Source organism: Notothenia rossii (genome assembly GCF_949606895.1).
Source record: "Notothenia rossii genome assembly, chromosome: 7".
Classification (NCBI taxonomy): Eukaryota; Metazoa; Chordata; class Actinopteri; order Perciformes; family Nototheniidae; genus Notothenia; species Notothenia rossii.
In genome coordinates this window covers 61150797-61169648 of record NC_136905.1, presented here as the reverse complement: position 1 = coordinate 61169648, position 18852 = coordinate 61150797, and the positions used below count along the sequence as shown (strand labels likewise).

General features: G+C 40.9%; 1 protein-coding gene across 4 annotated transcripts; it reads left to right on the top strand.

The window, feature by feature from the left end:
- The first annotated feature begins 93 nt into the window (after window positions 1-93).
- Window positions 94-18843, top strand: LOC307046571 (b(0,+)-type amino acid transporter 1). Of its 4 annotated transcripts, none has more exons than XM_079692984.1 (6): window positions 94-3089; window positions 13028-13161; window positions 13715-13844; window positions 13940-14064; window positions 14602-14689; window positions 16862-18843. In XM_079692984.1, exons 1-6 carry the CDS (start codon window positions 2391-2393, stop codon window positions 17090-17092), a joined length of 1407 nt encoding a protein of 468 aa, XP_079549110.1. In that variant the 5' UTR covers window positions 94-2390; the 3' UTR covers window positions 17093-18843. The 4 variants fall into 4 exon arrangements, with proteins under 4 accessions (XP_079549110.1, XP_079549113.1, XP_079549111.1 ...); XM_079692985.1 differs by lacking the exon at window positions 94-3089 and adding an exon at window positions 6528-7262; XM_079692986.1 differs by lacking the exon at window positions 94-3089 and adding an exon at window positions 10210-10894.
- Window positions 18844-18852: the final 9 nt, after the last annotated feature.

The window sequence follows — 18852 nt, the reverse complement described above, 5'->3', positions numbered from 1 at the left end:
ACTTAAACACCTGTGGTAACGTTTTTATAAAAGGTTCAAAGAAGTCTTTACTCTGGCATTTTTACAAAAGCAAACGCTGTTTTAAGATGGTGAAAACAATAAACGGCATGTCATAATTTTTAACACTTCAAAGGAACCCCCCCAAAATAAGACGCACATCAAAATAGTTGGACATTATCAGGAAAGTGGTGGTGAATAATTGAGCTTTAAGGTTCAAGGTTCTTTATTTTGTCTTACGAACATAGCTACAGAGTAGTTATGCCGATGAAATTCTTAGGTCACAGGCTCCTCCAACAGTGTAACATAATAACACAGAAACAGAAAAATATAGTGCAAGTAAATAGTAATATAGTAAATACAAAATAAAAATAGTTCGAAAATTATTGGAATGTTATATTAGATAAATAGACAAATATTTGCTAAGTAGCAGATGAATGTTATGGATGTTGATTCAGCAGTTCAGTTGTTTAGCAGTCTTATTGCCTGTGGGATGAAACTGTCTCTGAGTCTGGTGCTTTTAGTTTTCACCAGCCTCTGTAAAGCCTTACGATTGAGGGCGGTGCAGCTGCCGTACCAGGCCGTGATGCAGCCCGTCAGGATCCTCTCTATGGTGCACCTGTAGAAGGTCAGGATGCTCTCTATGGTTCTACCTATGGTAGAAGTTGCAGAGTATCCTGGAGTCCATGTTGAACCTCCTCAGCCTGCGGAGGAAGAAGCCTGGGGTCTGCCCGTCAGGAAGTTCAGGATCCAGTCACAGAGGGCGCTGTTGAGCCCGAGGTCTCTGAGCTTGATGACCAGCTTGGAGGGCACAATGGTATTGAAGGCTGAACTGTAGTCAATGAACAGCATTCTCACATATGTGTTCCTCTGGTCCAGGTGTGAGAGGGCAGTGTGGATGGTGAGGGCTATGACGTCGTCTGTGGACCTGTTAGCTCTGTAGGCAAACTGCAGGGGGGGGAGGAGGTGATGAAGGTTTGACTAACCGCTCAAAGCACTTCATAATGATGGAGGTGAGGTGCTTTTGAGCGGTTAGTCAGCTTTAAGATAAGACGAGTTACAAAATACAATAAACACAGCAGCATAATAGTAAAACTGTACACTAAAAGTCCATTAAAAAGAGCTATTAAATATATACAGCAAAAATTCAACATAGACGGTAAACTATCAGCAACAGCCGATATTGTATCTAGCTAGAGCCTTGTAACACAGTATTCTTAAAGGGCTTTACAAAACATGTTGGCAAAAAACAGGGCAGAATTTAATATTGGATCACTGTAACGACAAGACGCCGTTACTGCTATTTATTAAATGGCATTAATTATATAAGTGTTCACCCCTCATCTTGTCTGTTGTTTCCGGTCATCTCTGTGTTCCCTCCTGCTGATTATCCGATTGTGTTCACCTGGTGCCCTGTGTTTGCTCCTCCCCTCACCTGTGTCTAATTGCTCCCCCATCACCTGTGTCTTGTTAGTCTGTGTGTGTATTCAGGTGCTGTGTCTTGAGAGTGGTAGTGTGTGTGAGATCCTGGTGGCTGCAGGCTGGGCTCACGTGAAACAGCAGCAGCAGCAGGATTGAGGCTGTGTGTAATGTTTTAATAAATGCCCACACCAGGTTATATTTTTGGACGTTCTGCCTCTGCCTCCTTGCTTGGTCGGGCCGCTCAACGGTCAGTCTCACAATCACAGTGGCAGATGTGTACCAAAAGGAAAGTAACAAAGTAAGCGTGGGAAAATGTCTGGGAAGGGTTTAAGACAGAGGAGAGAGCTGTAGGATAAGGGCTGTATTCTCAATTTGTGGCTCTCTTTGCCAGATGAAGCCCAAAATAAACTGCCTACTTGCAGCTTTTAATACTGGAGTGTTGCCGTTATTATCCGGTTAAGAATTTTAGGAGTTTTAAGCCAGAATAATTTAAAGTAGTAATACTTATGCTAATGAAAACTATTTTGTAAAAACGTTTTTCCAAATGTTTTCATTAAACTGTGAGCAGGTCAGTGATGTTATGTCTTCGGGAGTGATTTTTGTGGATGTTAAACACAAGCTTAAAGGATAAGCAATGCCAGCCGGTAGACCAAGGGAACGAGTGTGAGAATCTGGTAAATAACTGGTCGGTTTTATTGACTTTATGAGCCCAGCTTACTCAGTTGTTCTGTTTATCTGACCTCCTGAAAAAAGGAATACTGTCAACAAATGAATCGGACGAACCCAGGGCCATTACAGTGCGTTTCTACCCTTTAAAAAAAAAAGATAAGAGACAAAGCAAAACGGACACCTTACATAGCCAACCACATAATTATTAACTGCCTGAGTTGCTGCAATAGTGACTTTGGCCACATAATTATAGTCGTTCCTCCATTGGTGGCGGTCCCGGACAATAGTTCACATCTGGAATTATGGACGACAAGACAGAGAAGCTCAACCTGAAGCGGGAAGTTGGGCTGGTGGGAGCCGTGTCCCTCATCGGTGGGACGATGATTGGATCTGGGATCTTCATGTCCCCACAGACGGTGCTCTCCACCATAGGCAGCCCTGGAGCCAGTTTGGTCGTGTGGGCATGCTGTGGCTTACTGGTTATAATGGCGTCTTTCTGCTACGCTGAGCTGGGCACTGTTATCAGAGAATCCGGGGGGGAGTACATTTACATCCTGAAAACCTCAGGCCCGGTCGTCGCCTTCATGCTAATCTTCAGCTCTGTGTTGTTTGTGAGACCTGCTGGTGTCGCCGGCATCTCACTGAGTTTTGCTCAATATGTCTTGGCTCCTTTCTACGCAGACTGCCCCCCTCCGTTGCTGCTGGTGAAGGGCATGGCTGCAGTTTCAATATTAGTGCTTGCCACCGTGAACTGCCTTAATGTTCGCTTTGCAATGAAAATCCAAGTTTTTTTTATGGTGGCCAAGCTTCTGGCGCTGGTGGTCATCATAATAGGAGGGTTGGTGATGCTCATAAGAGGACACACTGAAAACTTTGAAAACTCCTTTGAGAACACACATTTGGGCCTCAATCCAATTGGGATTGCTTTCTACCAGGGACTGTGGTCCTATGATGGCTGGAACAACCTGAATTATGTAACTGAAGAGTTAAAACGTCCAGAGGTAAGTAAGTTAATGGTTATATGGGGTTTTTGTGGAAGCGGTTAAACATTGAAGGATTAGAAGAAGATAAGGAACAATGTGCAATCTATTTAATTCATACACTGGCCGTCTCCCCAAACATCACCTTAAAGCAATAAAGTAATACATTTTTTCTCAAGTGGTGAAATCAAGTGAAAGGGTGTGTTGTAAAGTATGTTTATCACACTTTTTTATTAAAGCCATGACAACACCCATTGTAGAATATACAGCCCTGGAAAAAGTGGCTATCAAATGTTGAGGTCACAAGTTTTACTTTTTGAGGGTTTGGTTTTGACATGAACACTGCTGTTTAAAATAATAATAAAATACTGATATTTCGACAAATTCCAAATAAAACATGTTTCATTTTAGAGCATTTATAGGCAGAAACTCAGACTTTCAAAATGAAAAGCAAACAAAGTTTATGTATGGATTTTTATATACATGTAACACATTAGAACAGTGGTTCTCAAACTTTTTCTGTCAGGCCCCCCCCTTTTGGAAAAAAAAATAAGTCGGGCTCCCCCAACACAAATAGTCACGTAATGGGCCAAGTTAACATTTATTAAAATACATCAATATGAACGTGTGCATTCCTTTGCTAGAACAGTGGTAATAAAACAATGCTCCATAAGTCTGTGTGGTCAAAAATAAATACATAATACAATTGTGGAATCCCTTTGCTAGAACAATAACTTATAAAATCTGTGTAAAAAAATGAAAAGAAAGAAAATGCTGATATTTGGCAAGAAAGTGTGTCTTATCACAGTATTAGTGGCTGCAATGAGCCTGTATGGCACTGCACATTTCTTCAAAACGGGGTTGCAGGCTCAGTGGTGGCGCCAGAGATTTCTTTTGGGGGTGCTGTGGGGTAGCTTGACGTTTCTTAGAGGGTGCTCAATCATTTAGGGTTTCCCATTAAGGTACCGGTCGCTACAGTGGAATTTTCTACAGCAACACTCCTCACGCAAATACACAGTGTGACAGTTACAATGAAGGCTCGATAATCAGCTCATGGCATATTATACAGTAGGTGTAAGCAGGGTTAAAGTGCTATTTTTATAAATGGGGAGTGGACCTAACATCGGGGGGTCCGGGGGCAAGCTCCCCTGAGAAGATTTTTTTTAAATATTGAAGTTAAATGCATCAATCTGGTGCACTTTGAGATCAAAATGAAGAGATCTATGGATAGATCTCTCAACACCCATTTGAAACAGAACTGTAAACAGATTTACTTTTTCTTTATGGATATTTTACAAATCACTCCCCTTTTAAACTTTATTCTTTTTTTAATGTCATATAGTATTTCATACCTGTTTTTCATTTATTGTCTTATTTTTTTATAACTATAATTATCATATAAACGTGTGCCTCGGAAATAATTGTTTACATTAATGGTGACCAAAACGTTTGAGACCCTGCCACTAGCTCGCTAGCACCAGAAGCTAACAACAACGATCTCCGGTACCGGTGCGCTCTCTCTCTCTCTCTCTCGCTTGCGCACGCACACAAAATGGCTCGTTCCCCACACACACCCAGATCCGAGCTTGAATGAAACACAGAGACCCAGACGTACTTGTACTTTACGGTATATTATTTTCGAATCAATAATTTTTCAAATTATGATTTTTTTTCAAAACTATTTTTCCTCCTGGTCTCTCGTGCCCCACCTGTCATGCCTCTGCGCATACAATAATATTTGGTGGAATTTCATGAATCTTGGCAATCTTGGAGCCTTTGTTCGTCCCACAGTGGGGAAATTCACGGCGCTTTCACATTGCTGTTGGGTGACTGTATTGCGCTCATGGTCAGGGTGGACTGGTGTTCTGGGAATTTTTCTGCTGGGCTGGTCTGTTTGTCTGACCGGCCTTCACTACACCGGGCTGGCCCAATCTCATCTTTATTCCCCCTCAGGCATTAAGGTCTTGGCAAATGTAGGTGCTGTAAAGTCACCGGCAGAAGTGAGTTACTATGGCCAGGTAATCGTTTGGTAATGTCAGCCGATGTGAATTTCGACAAAAAGGCCTAATATGGTATTTTTGAATATAACAGCCTATCAAAGAAAATAAAGTAAATGTTTGTGTGTTAAAGCAGCTGCCTTTGGTTTGATGGCATATGACCATCTATCTTTCCATTGATCCCAATCCAGATGCTTTCAAGTTTAGCAAAAAAAATTAGAAAACGCAGTGAGCAGAGCTCAAAGTGATTAAGAAGCTGCCACATTGGAACTCATATGAAATAAACAGCTGATTATAGGGTGTGTGCTTCTAACAAAGACACAAAACAACTGGTGGTTTCTATGCATGAAATGGTGAGAAAACATGCCTCTGGTTAATCATTATTTAACTTATTTTCTCCATAAAAGCTGTTTTGTTGAAATCAAAACAGGTGAAAAGTGAATTCACTGTAGAATACAGAAGTTACTGTTGATTACGTTGCTGAAAACGTAATTAGATTTATGGACCGGGACACATATTTATTTAGATTTTTTTTTAAACAAGATTTAATAATTAGCTGTAATGTTTATTTCTCTGCTTAGGTAAATCAAGGGGGATTTATCTCTGGAGCCTTGTCATCTCACCACGGGCAATCAAGAATATTTATAGTGCTAATTGTTCATTTCACTGTATTATTGTTTAACTATTACTGTTTAATATTACTGCTAAAACAATCACAAATTGCGTTCATTCACAAATGTTGTGCAAGGATAAAATCAATCAGTAGTCTGGCTTTAATGCAAATGACAGGCTCGGCAGTTCATTGAAGCTGATCAGCAGGGGGGTGACTCTCTTGGTTTCACAACTGATGGCCCATCGGAAAGTGCCACAGGTCTCCCACCTATGGAGAACATAGTGTATTTGAGTTTGCTTGACGTTTTTTTTTTTCAGCTTCATTGTTATTCTCTTTATGTTAAAATTACTGCCAAAAAAGTTTGGCCTCTCTAATTTCTGTCCCATTCCCGGAGTGGGCTTCTCTTCTCATGGCCCAAGCAGGTCATTAGCATTACAATGTGTCCTTGATCATACTCAAGCAATATATTGTAAAGGTAAAAGTATGAGCATCAAACATTAGGTAGTGTAAACATTTTAATTATGGAGACAGTCCATTTTCAAAATAATGAAAGGCTACATATTATTGAATTACAATTCAGATTATAAAATAAGATATACTTTATTTGCTCCAAAATCTTTTTTGCACTTTATTACAAATTAAAAAACGTAGAAAATAAACAATGATATAACTGGCATGTGTGCAATATTATAAATAAATAAAATTGTAAAAGTAATGTGGGATAAAAAATATGTGATTATTTATGTGTATCTGTGAAGGAAGGGCCATCTCATCGTAAAACCCTGCAATCGAACAAATGGGCATGTCTACACTGGAATCAACGCCTTCTCAGGAAACAGGGCAAGGGTTAGGGAATGCCTTTGAGGAGACAGTAGCAGTCCAACAATGGAGAGTGACACAAAGAGGATAAATCTTAAGAGGGAAGTGGGCCTTATAGGATGTATATCATTCATTGCTGGCACCGTTATAGGATCTGGGATTTTCATCTCCCCCCAGTTTGTGCTGGCTGCTATCGGCAGCCCCGGGGCAAGTTTTATCATATGGACCCTCTGTGGTTTCATATCTATGCTAGCAGGACTTTGCTATGCTGAACTGGGAACAGTCATACCAGAGTCTGGAGGAGAGTTTATCTACATCCTGCGGACAGCCGGAAAAGTGGTGGCCTTTATGTTTTCCTTCAGCTTCATCGTGGTCATGAGGCCTGCCAGTGCCACAGGAGTTGCTCTGAGCTTTGCTGAATATGTTATTGCCCCCTTCTACAGCGGCTGCACCCCTCCAATATTGGCAGTAAAGTGCATAGCTGCAGCAGCTATCATGGGTCTGACTGCCGTTAATTGTCTGAGCGTACGCTTGGCTGTCCGCATCCAGGTGGTTTCCATGGTATTCAAACTGGTTGCATTGGCCGTGATCATATTGGGAGGCATTGTGATGCTTTTCCAGGGACACACTGAGAACTTTGAAGAGCCCTTTGAGAACACAAATGCTGATATCAGCTCCATTGGCATTGCTTTCTATCAGGGCTTGTGGTCCTTTGGCGGGTGGAACACTTTGAATTACCTAACTGAGGAACTGAAGAATCCAGAAGTAAGAGTTTTACTGTTTGCACAATTAACTTTCATTTTCAATATTTTCTTAATTTACCATACAGTTTACTTATAATGTATAAAGATCTTGATGATATCATGTGTGAAAAATCTAAAGTCCAGAGATGGTATACTTGCATTTAACAATAGGTGCAATTAGCAATCTATTCTGAGAGATCTTCACTAACAGTGCAGTAAAGTACTGCAATCATTTCATTGTGAGGTCATAAAAAGGGAAGAATAACTTCATATAGTCATTTACAAGCTTGATTAAAGAATAAAAGGAGTTATAAGCCCTAACATTGTCTCTGAGGGCAAAGCATTTCTAGGAGAGGGGCTAGATTAAAAGCAATTATAGCTCTCTATACATTAGCATCCTGGGCTGGTTCTGTCTGGGTCACCAGGGGACCAGCCCTTTGTTATACCGTGGCACATCAGGGGGGTGGGGGAGCTGAAACAAAGCTAAGAAAGGCTCTGCACCCATCCCTGTGGTGAACACAAATCAAAACTCTTATCATGCAATGGCAGCTTAAAGGCATCCGGGGGTAGTGGACAATGTGGTTGGAGCACAGTAAACTCTCTATTGACATGTCCTGGAATTTCATTAGTAATTGTTTGGAAACTCAATTCCTGGTATCATGACATTCTCAGAATTCCATGTGGATGCCAAATTATCAAATGCTGGATCACTCTTACTGGTTCTGACAGTTTTTTACATGGAAATAATTTTTTAGTACATACGAGGAGCTGATAGTGCCTGAACTCAGATGTCTCTTTGTATTGCACATTATGTGGTTTTCATGGCTTTATCAAGTAATTTATTTCAGTGTATAAATTAGCACCCCCAAGTGGCAGGGCACGGTACTTGAAGAAGGCAGTTTGGGAGTTAGTTGGCTTTGAACAATTACATTCAATATTTTAGGGTTGTCTTGCTCACTAGTGTGGCTAAAGCTCCTTACACACCAAGCTGATTTTCGGCGTCGATAGACGTCGGGCCGTCGATGAGCGTCGTGTCGCCCTACTCAGATTGGTGTGTACTGCACCGTTGTGTCTTTTCGGCCGTGCCGACACCTTCCGCCGCCGATTCGACATGTTGAATCAGGAGGCCGTCGGCCAAATAGATCACTCTGTGTATTCGTCATTCAAAAGAGGCAAAAACTGGAAGACAGACTGCGTGATATAAACAAATAGCGTGTGCGTTGGTCTTCGGTTTCTTCATTCCAGATTGCTATGATGAAAAATAAACTCTTGCGTCCAGCTGAGACGAAAATGAAAAAGAATAGCCATCTGTGTGTGCCTTCTTAATCGTTTGTTTGGGTCCCTCACTTCCGTTTCGTTTCTCATGCACTGATTCACTAGCTGAACAGCCAATCAGAGTGATTTATTTGACCGATTGCCTGCCGTATCGGTAGGATTTCGGCCAAAAAGGTGTCGGAACGGCCAAAAAGACACAACTGTGCGGGACACACCAATCTGAGTAGGGCGACATGACGCTCATCGACGGCTAGACATCTATCGACGGCCGAAATCGGGCCGGTGTGTCTGGGCCTTAAGAGGCTTTACACTAAATAGTTATGGTGGAGGAGGGCCCGGGGTGCTCGGTTATGACTAAAATAATGAATTACGGAGACGGGCTCACTTTAGTGGTAGTGTGACGAACTTGGAATCCAGAAGGAGCTCAGAGTTAGACCATTGCTCATACCCATAGAGGGGAGGCAATTGAGTTGGTTTGAATAGCATGTTTCATACACAGTCCCACACTAGAGCAAGGTTACTCTAAAAAGATGACAAAGTACAGTCTGAATCTTTCAGCGTTACTTAGAAAACAGCCACACCTTAGCCTAGTGGAGTCAGGGAACCACAAAAAGACCAGGCTTACAAGCTGATGGTGTCAGTTGGAGTGAGGAGGTCAAAGGCCGTCACAGTGTGTTGATTTATGCTACACCATCTTGTGAGCTGTGGAGGTCTGTGACATCATCAGCCTAATTGACACAATCAAGTTGTATACCTGGTATTTTTTTTGCTGTGGTTTCTTGAGACCAAAAGCCCTCTGATTATGTTTTTTTTTATTCTTGAAACTGGATAGAAACCTCTGTCATTGTTTGGCAAGATTAGTTCATTGCTACTTTTGCAGGTTAATATTATTAATAAAAAAATGTAATTGACTAATGAAATATTATGCACTTTTATGGACAGCGATCACTGGCAGTACAAAGTCATTAAAGTTATCTCAATTAATCAGCTGAACTAAGTGACCAGTTGCATGAAATATAAGACTATTTCCAGTCAACTAGGTGGCAGCAAAGGCCTACACGCAGGCCATTACAAAGAAGGTGGATTCAATCATATTGTATCAAAGGGCCTAAAATCTTATTTAATAAATCTCTTTTTTGCTTGACATACCTTGTTTCATTGAAAGAGAAAATCATTGTTGTACATCTTTAATTAAGCTAAAAAACAAGTTCTGAAATGTTATTATTAATATAATTTTAAACATTTTTTAAATGGGAGTCTAACAGGATTTCCCCCACATTTTTATAGAAGTTTCATAGAAAGAATAAAAAATTACAATTTACTGTCAGAGAAATAACCTCAGCACAACTATTCTTTTTGAGATGTCCCTCAGTTTTGCAGACAATCTCAGACTACTTATTTACCCTGACTACCAAACATCTAACTACCACTGGTTAACACTCAAACACATAATTCTTTAAAATGATTGCAGTAAAAAGTTAAAAAATAATTGTCGATGAAGGGATAACAACTGGATGTAATGAGCAAAGTCTCAGTTTAGTCGCCAATCCTCGGTTTAGTGGCTGACAGTTGTGACACGGCTCTATAATTGCCCAACATTTCGCAGTTCATCTAGAGCCAGTTTAGTGCATGTCCAGTGTCCACTGCAAATGCGTTTGAGAAGACAGCAGCTCTCTAAAAATGGAAGGTAACACACAGAAGCTCAATCTGAAGAGGGAAGTGGGGCTCATAGCAGGTGTATCATTTATTGCTGGAACCATGATAGGTTCTGGGATTTTCATCTCCCCCCAGTACGTGCTGGCTGCTATCGGCAGCCCTGGGGCAAGCTTTGTAATCTGGATTTGCTGTGGGTTGATATCCATGTTGGGAGGGCTCTGCTATGCTGAACTGGGAACAGTCATACTCGAGTCTGGAGGAGAGTTTATCTACATGCTGCGGACGACAGGGAAAGTGATGGCTTTTATGTTTTCCTTCAGCTTCATCATGGTCATGAGGCCTGCCAGTGCCACAGGAATTGCTCTGAGCTTTGCTGAATATGTTGTTGCCCCCTTCTACAGCGGCAGCACCCCTCCACAGTTGGTGGTGAAATGCGTGGCTGCAGCAGCTATCTTGGGCCTGACCATAGTCAACTGTGTGAGCGTACGCATGGCCACCGGCATCCAGGTGGTTTCCATGGTATTCAAACTAGTCGCACTGGTCGTGATCATATTGGGAGGCATTGTGATGCTTTTCCAGGGACACACTGAGAACTTTGAAGAGCCCTTTGAGAACACAAATGCCGATGTCAGCTCCATTGGCATTGCTTTCTATCAGGGCTTGTGGTCCTTTGATGGGTGGAACACTTTGAATTTTATAACTGAGGAACTGAAACATCCAGAAGTAAGACTTGATGGAATGCAAATGTTAATTTGACATTATATACATGTGCAATTAACTATGATACAATCTTCACATTGTAGATTTACTTTCAACTTCGTTTCTTTTTTGTTTCCCCATTGTTTATTAATTTTGTTGGGCAATCAATACTTATCATACAAAACGATAAATTCACATTGGTCAAGAACACCTATCCCTTACCACATACATCATCTCATATTAATCATACTTGAGTTACATTTTGAATGCAGGACTTTTACTTGTAACAGCATATTCCAGCACTGTGGTACTGCTGATACAACTTGAACTATATCTCTGAGGAGCTAAAAAGACCTGGGGCCTCATTTATAACGTTGTGCGTAGTGCGTAAAGTGTTACCATGATAGGTTCTGGGATTTTCATCTCCCCCCCAGTACGTGCCGGCTGCTATCGGCAGCCCTAGGGCAAGCTTTGTTATTTGGACTTGCTGTGGGTTGATATCCATGTTGGGAGGGTTCTGCTATGCTGAACTGGGAACACTCATACCAGAGTCTGGAGGAGAGTTTATCTACATACTGCGGACAACAGGGAAAATGGTGGCCTTTATGTTTTATTTCAACTTCATCATGGCCATGAGGCCTGCCATTGCAACAGAAATTGCTCTGAGTTTTTTCTGCCCCTTTCTACAGCGGCTACACCCCCTCCAATAGTGGTGGTAAAAGTAAAAGATTTACAACTTCAGTCGAGTTAATATAACATCTAAGGTATACTTTGATCCCTTTTTATTATCTTTTGATTACATTCTTCAGGTATCTCTGAGCAGTTGTCTGCCCATTACATCTGCAGTGTTTTCCCAATCATCGCTTCTATATGACCATGACGGACAAAGAACCTAAAGCCCTGAAAATGAGGCAAGAAATTGGGCTGATTGGTGGCGTAGCACTAGTATCAGGGACCATGATCGGATCCGGTATATTCATGTCCCCTCAGTTTGTAATGGGCTACGTTGGAAGCCCTGGAGCGAGTCTTGTGATCTGGCCATAGTGGGCATCTACATACTGAGGATCTATGGTTCATGCCCTGCTTTCTTTTGCAGCAATCACTTTTGTTGTGGTTGTGAAGCCGTTTGGCATTGCACCAATGGCGATTAGCATTGCAGAATATGCTCTTGCACCCTTTTACAACGACTGCCAACCTCCTGATCTGGTAGTGAAGTGTGTTGCAGCTGTGGCTATACTTGTCGTCGCCATAGTAAACATCTTGAATTCCCGGATTGTCGTTAGAATCCAAGTGGTGTTCTTGGTGGCCAAAGTGCTAGTGTTGACATTTATTGTTATCGGAGGAATAGTGAAGCTCATACAGAGCAGCAGTGTCATTGTGGAAAACTTGAAAGTTGAGAATGCATTTAAAGGCACTCAGTACTCTTTGAGCACTCTGGGAATGGGTGTTTATCAAGGACTCTGGTCTTACGCTGGGTGGTATAACTTGAACTATGTCACTGAGGAGCTAAAAAGACCTGAGGTGAGACTGTAAAGAATTGGATTGTTGCATGAACACACTGTGAGGACATGTGTTTGTTTGCTACAATTGTAGTCTTATCTAACTGTGACAAAGGTGTGTGTCTGTTAGTGTTATTATCATGTGAGTGCGTGCAGTGATTGTAAAATGTGAAAATAGATTATCTAGGTTTTTTTTAAGATTGAATTTCCTAATTGGTATTTTTATATCAAAACAATGATTGTAGAATATTATAATGCTTGACAAAAGTTGAAGCAATCATTTCTTAGAAGAGATTCAATTATTAACATCTTGCCTAAAAGAAAAAGCTTCAGCTTACAGTGAACCTTGTTGGAATTTGGGCATTAAAAAAGACGTGCCATTGGATGTTCGAATCCTATCGTTTTCCTTTTATTGACATTTGTAATTGGGAGGAAACCTAACATTTGATGAGTGTACATAGTTTTACTGAGAAACTTCATAACCTTATCACTTTGTTAATGGGACAGGATTGGTAACAACATTTTTAAACGTGCTTTGTCAAAGCAGAAAAATACTTCAGTTAATGATTTTAGGTCAATCGATTATTCAAGTGTCAAAATTACAACTAAACATCATGCTATCTTAAACATAAAAATGATGTTGCCTTTTTTCTTCCAGGTGAATCTCCCCAGGGCGGTTGTGATTGCCATTTCTCTGGTGACTGGCTTATACCTGCTGGTGAATGTGAGCTACCTGACGGTTATGACGCCAAAAGAGCTCATGTCCTCAAGTGCTGTAGCAGTAACCTGGGGGTAAGACAGCATCTGATATTGGTTTCTTCTGTAACTTGGGTACATGTTTAATGTTCAAAATACACATACTTTTTGTCATAGTTTCTGTCTGAATATACATCTATGTACCCTATGTCTGAAACTTTTGAGTATTTATATAGCATTTCAACGTTGCGCATACATTACCTAAAATGCAATATGAGCACAAGATGTTGGTTCTGATGGTGTGGTGCAGAAGTGAGTCCTAAAACCCGGATTTCAGTTAGCATTTTACCACGTCCGATTTCCTTGTCTCAAAGTCGATGTTTTTTATTTTTGTACGTGTTTGTGGCTAAAGCTAAAGCTAAAAATAAGGTCTGTGTTTAACACAAGTTTTGTTCTAAAACATAAAATACGTCGTAGAGGTTCTTGCCAAACAAAACGTTTTCCATATAGTCTTCAGTCCAAACATCTTCAGGACAAATCTGAATAAAATTCCCATGTTTACACCTTCTATGTACTGCAGCATGTGGCTTTAGAAAATTGGAAAGGTTCCTGTTGCAACTTTTGTGAGAACTTGTGCGTTTTTCCACAGGAACAAAGTGTTAGGAAGCTGGGGCTGGACCATGTCTGTGGCCGCAGCGTTGTCTGCTTTCGGCTCACTGAACGGAACGTTCTTCAGTGGGGGCCGTGTGTGCTTTGTTGCTGCCAGGGAAGGTCACCTGGTGAGCATCTCCACTTTATGATTAAAATTATAGTTAGATTGTTCAGGAGCATAAGCGTGACGATCTTCATGCACTGACTTGTGTTTACTCTCTAGCCAGATATCCTAGCCATGGCTCACGTCCGCAGACTGACTCCATCTCCAGCGCTGATCTTTACCACCGTGGTCTCTCTTCTGGTGCTGATCCCTGGAGACTTCCAGAGCATTGTCAACTTCTTCAGGTGAAAGCTGGGTCTGATTTGCATGTGTTTTAGGTTTGTTTTGAGTTGATTGGTTTTCAGTTTAACAAATACATATTTAATAGTAGATTAAAAACTCTAATCCTCACAAAAAAAACACAAACTAAAGAGGGGTTTCAAGTATCTTAAGTATTCAATATAAAATAATTAATAGATGTATCCAGTGTGTCCTAAAAATAAAAACCATGACTGCATGGTCAGCACATGACATACGAGGACGTTTAAAGATTAGATTCCCATAGTCCAGGAATGGACGCTTCGTTTTTTCTAGTTTCATTCATGAATGATCCCTTAACCATCAAATTCATTTTGGAGGTTGTGGGTATTACCAGTTTTGGATAACTAGCCTGCATGATAATAACAGTATAAAGGCTGTGTGAAGGATTCCCCTATCCTGACAAAAGCCCCAAAATGCCCCAAAACATGAGATAGAGTTATAGAAAATAGATGTCTGGTATTTTATAATTTTCTGCCTTTGCATAGATTTAATGTTGACATTTCTTCCTTATTACATGTTAGTTTCACTGCCTGGTTTTTCTATGGCATCACCCTCTCTGGACTTGTCTATCTCAAGATTAAGAAGCCGGAGCTCCCCAGGCCATACAAGGTCCGTATCACCCACATTCAATCTTAAAGAGGACCTATTACGGCCCGTCTACACTACAGGCATGAAAAAATCTTGAAGCTGGGCGTGTCTGAAGCTTGGCGATTGTTTGCGAGCAACCAATCACATGAATCTCCCGCCCCCGATATACAAAGCAATAGCAATGTTAAAACGAAGTAAACTGGATATAAACTCTCCAAACAGGCGAAAAAACTATCAGTTTCACCCACTGTCTCTGCCACCTCCCTCCATGCCTGGTTCCTCCGGTTTGTATCCCGGTAAATAGTTCCGGTCGTAAAGAACCGGCTGATTTGCTACCGTAATATCTCGTTTGGAATATGAGGAAATGAACTGCGGTCTGGCTCTCCCAGCTTGCACGCGGTTTGATTGGCTGCGCTTGCACTGGCGGGATTTGCATAAACGGGATTTGATTGGCTGATGCCAAGCATCGAGCCTCAAAAGTTGAACATTGTTCAACTTTTGATGCCGATAGATGCTCGTGATGCTTGCAAAGCCATGCCATGCTCCCCTTAATGCAGTTCGGCGAAGATTAAAAATCTTCTACGTCACCCCATTCAAGTGAATGGGCGAAGCGTTGAAAGCATTTTTTGATGCCTGTAGTGTAGACGTACCGTTATGCTTTTTGGGGTTTTCCAGTATAGGTTTTAGTGCATGCAAAAGGTCTGCAAAGGCTTAATTCCAAAGTTCCCTCCAGAGGGAATTTCTCTCACATAAACTCAAGGCCCCCCCCCCCCCCCCCCCCCTAGTGACATCATCACTATTTAACACTCAATTTCAATTGGCTAGCTCTCTAATGGCATATTTCCACCGCAGGCCTTGCTCGGCCTCGCTCGGTTTGGTTAGGCCTTATTAGGCCCGGCTCACTTTAATGCTGCGCTTCCATTACAGTTTAGGAGCTGGGGCAGTGACTATAGTAACGCAGTGTAGGCGGAGCCGTGACATCATCTTCAATGAGCACCCGTGAGCACCCCAGAAAAAACAACATCAGCCGTTAGCTGTTTGCACTCAAGCTCCTCATATCTGTTCAGAAACTAGACAAAAGTTAAACAAGTACAAACCACTGACTGTCTGTGTCATGGCGAATACAGTCGCTGGTTTATTTATGTCTGTATAGGCCGTTGTGAGTGTGGACGGTCGGAGCATATAGCCTATATTGCGTTAGCTTAGCCGATCTCCATTTAGACAACAAATCAAATCAAGTTTTATTTATATAGCACATTTTTAAACGATTTTTGGTCGAGCCAAAGTGCTGTACATATAATAAAAATACCCAACAGTAAAGACACTTTACAGCAAATACAACAGCACAGTTTGTGCAGAATATCAGTATGAGAAAACGACACCCTCTGTCCTTAGAGCCTCACATCGTACAATGAAAAACCTCCGGAGAAAAACCCACAGTTTAAAGGGGAAAATGGGAGAAAACCTCAGAGAGAGCAAGAGAGGAGGGATCCCTCTCCCAGGACGGACAGACGTGCAATAGATACCGTGTGTAAATCGAAGAGATAATACATTTTACAGCGTAGGTAGAAATGCATGTGTCTATAATAACAAGATCATGCATTTTAAAAGGTTTTTCGCCTTCCGTCTGTATCAGTATGTTGTTACTTTGGCATCATTTTGAAACGTGTATTACAATTAAATCACGGTCAAATATGTTCATCTTGTTGTAGTTGTAGCCCCCTTGACAGCGATTCTCTCTCTAGTTTAGCAAACTCAGCCCGACTCAGCCCTGTTTGTTGGCCTCGATAGAACCATGATTTAGTCGAGCCAGAAATAAGGTGAAAAGTAGCCCCGGGCCAAAACTAGGCCAAGTGGAAGCGCAACCAAAAACGTGCCCCGCACGGCTCGGCACGCTTAAAGCGAGCTCCGCGCTGCAGTGGAAACCTGCCATAACACATTGTACATGATAAGTGTAAAGGGTGGGCCGTTTCCGACACATCTTGCGGTTGACCAATAACAACAGAGATAAAAGAATAATAAAAAGAAAGAGCTTTCTGAACATTAAAGCATGTCAACATGTCAGAGCAGAGACACAAAATACAAATATATGAACCTGAACATTTGCATAATAGGGCCCCTTTAAACACCAACATTAACATTTGTCTTAACACATATGAGAATCACCTTCTGTCTGTCTCTCTTTTTCCACAGGTTCCCATTATACTCCCAATCCTGGTCATCATTGTGGCAATATTCCTTGTTCTTGCACCCATCCTAGACAACCCTCAGATAGAATACCTCTATGTGTCTTTATTTATCCTCAGTGGAGCTATAGTGTACGTTCCCTTCATCCATTTCAAGCTCTGCCCAGGGTTGCTGACCAAGCTAACAGTGTTCCTGCAGCTCTTCTTAGAGGTGGCCCCGACAGAGAAAAACCTGTGATATTGGTGGAAGAATCCAGAAGAAAAGGCTGTTGTTCCAGTTTTGTTGCTTGTGCTTTTCAACTACACCTATTTTTTGCAATGACACTCATGAGATGTTGCAGTTCACATTTGGTTGCATTGATGAGTTGTTTGTCTTTGACTTTTAACACTCTGATATGTGTTGTCTTTTTGCAAAGGTGCATTTAGCTGATGCGAGCACAAAGAAAAACTAGTAGATCTGTCTTAAAAATGCCAATCTATTAGAAGATTGGTACAATATGACATGTGTTGCAAGATTTGTTTAAAAAATGTTGATCTTGAAACTTCTGCAAATTAACATTTATAACAAACTCAAATGAAAATAAACACATTGAATTCCCAGGTGTTTAGGTTATATATAGGCCATATATATATATATATATATATATATATTATATTTAGAAGGAAACGCAGCGAATCTACACATAAGAAGCTGAAACTGTAAAATGTTTTTAATCAAAACAGTTGCAAAATTAGCAAATAATGTTTTGTTTTCACTCATTTTTTTAGTTAAGTGTAGTTTAATCCACATCAACACATCATTGTTTAAAGTTTTTTATTGTGGTTATGTGTGAAAATCTGAATCTATAAAGTGTCTGTCAAATAAAGCTTTCCCTTTGAATTGTAGCAGAGTAGAAGTATAAAGAAGAATTTCATCTGTGGAAGCCATAGTAGGCTACTGTAAAAAGCACGACCAATCATTTTAGCCGGCCCGGCTAAAATAACTGGATGGCCTACCTGCCTGTCAGCCTTCCATCTGTGCATAAACTTATCTCGCTCATTGGTCATGTACGCGTTCGTGTGTGTTGGAGGAGGGGCTCTGTAAGGAAGTGGCAGATTTTTTCCGGCTGTGTATTTTCAAATTCTGGCGCACTTGAGCTGGTTTCTCCAAAGTTACCTACCCCACCTTTAAGTAGTACTTGACTAAATGTCCTGAGTGACTTTCCACCACTGTAATTATGTTAGCACAACGCACAAACCAAAGAATAAGCTATATATTAACCAGCTGAACATTTAGCATTTAGCTTACTAAGAGCCTCCATCTCCATTGAGCTGACCTTCCTTAATCTAATTTGATGTTTTGAATCTTAAATACAAAATGAGCACTGATACAGATTTGAATTTACAAAAAAGATGTTTATTAAATAATTGTTATCCATCAAACGGATAAAAACAAGACATGGCCAATTAATAGTGCAACTTTCACAAGACAGAAGATTGTTTAACACAAAACAGGAAAGAGCAGAGTGTGTGTGTATACGGGCATGCATACACACACCAAATGTATCTATGACAACAGATATCATATAAAGTGAATCTAGTCTGTCTGGTTCCGCAACTTGTTTGTTTTACTTTAACATTCTGTAGTGGCTGTGGCTCATGGCGTAGGGGGGTCGATCCCCCACTACTGAAGCCTATGAGTCAAGATGTTTCTTTATGTGTTAGTATTAACCTTGGCAGCTGTTTGAGATTGAGTTTAAAAGGAATAGTTGAGGAATAGTTGAGCTCATGAATTATAATATGCTTTTTAGTTTAGATTTTAAGTCATGGTAGTTAGCCTTCATAGTTTTAGTCGATGTGAAGTCACAACATTTAGTCAACTTTTATTCTATTTCAATCAAATCTAGTCCAACCGAAACCAATAATTCTGTCATTTGTTACAAACTTTGTTCACAGAAGATAGCATCTTATAATTGTTTGATAATAAAAACGCAGCTCGGCCCCCTTTGATACTGACTG

Bases quoted from the DNA above. Each gene is read 5' to 3' on its own strand.
- LOC307046571 (XM_079692984.1), top strand. From the start codon at position 2,391: ATGGACGACAAGACAGAGAAGCTCAACCTGAAGCGGGAAGTTGGGCTG. The intron at 13,845-13,939 runs GTGAGCATCTCC...TTTACTCTCTAG, and splicing joins CTGCCAGGGAAGGTCACCTG to CCAGATATCCTAGCCATGGC. The intron at 14,065-14,601 runs GTGAAAGCTGGG...ATTACATGTTAG, and splicing joins AGCATTGTCAACTTCTTCAG to TTTCACTGCCTGGTTTTTCT.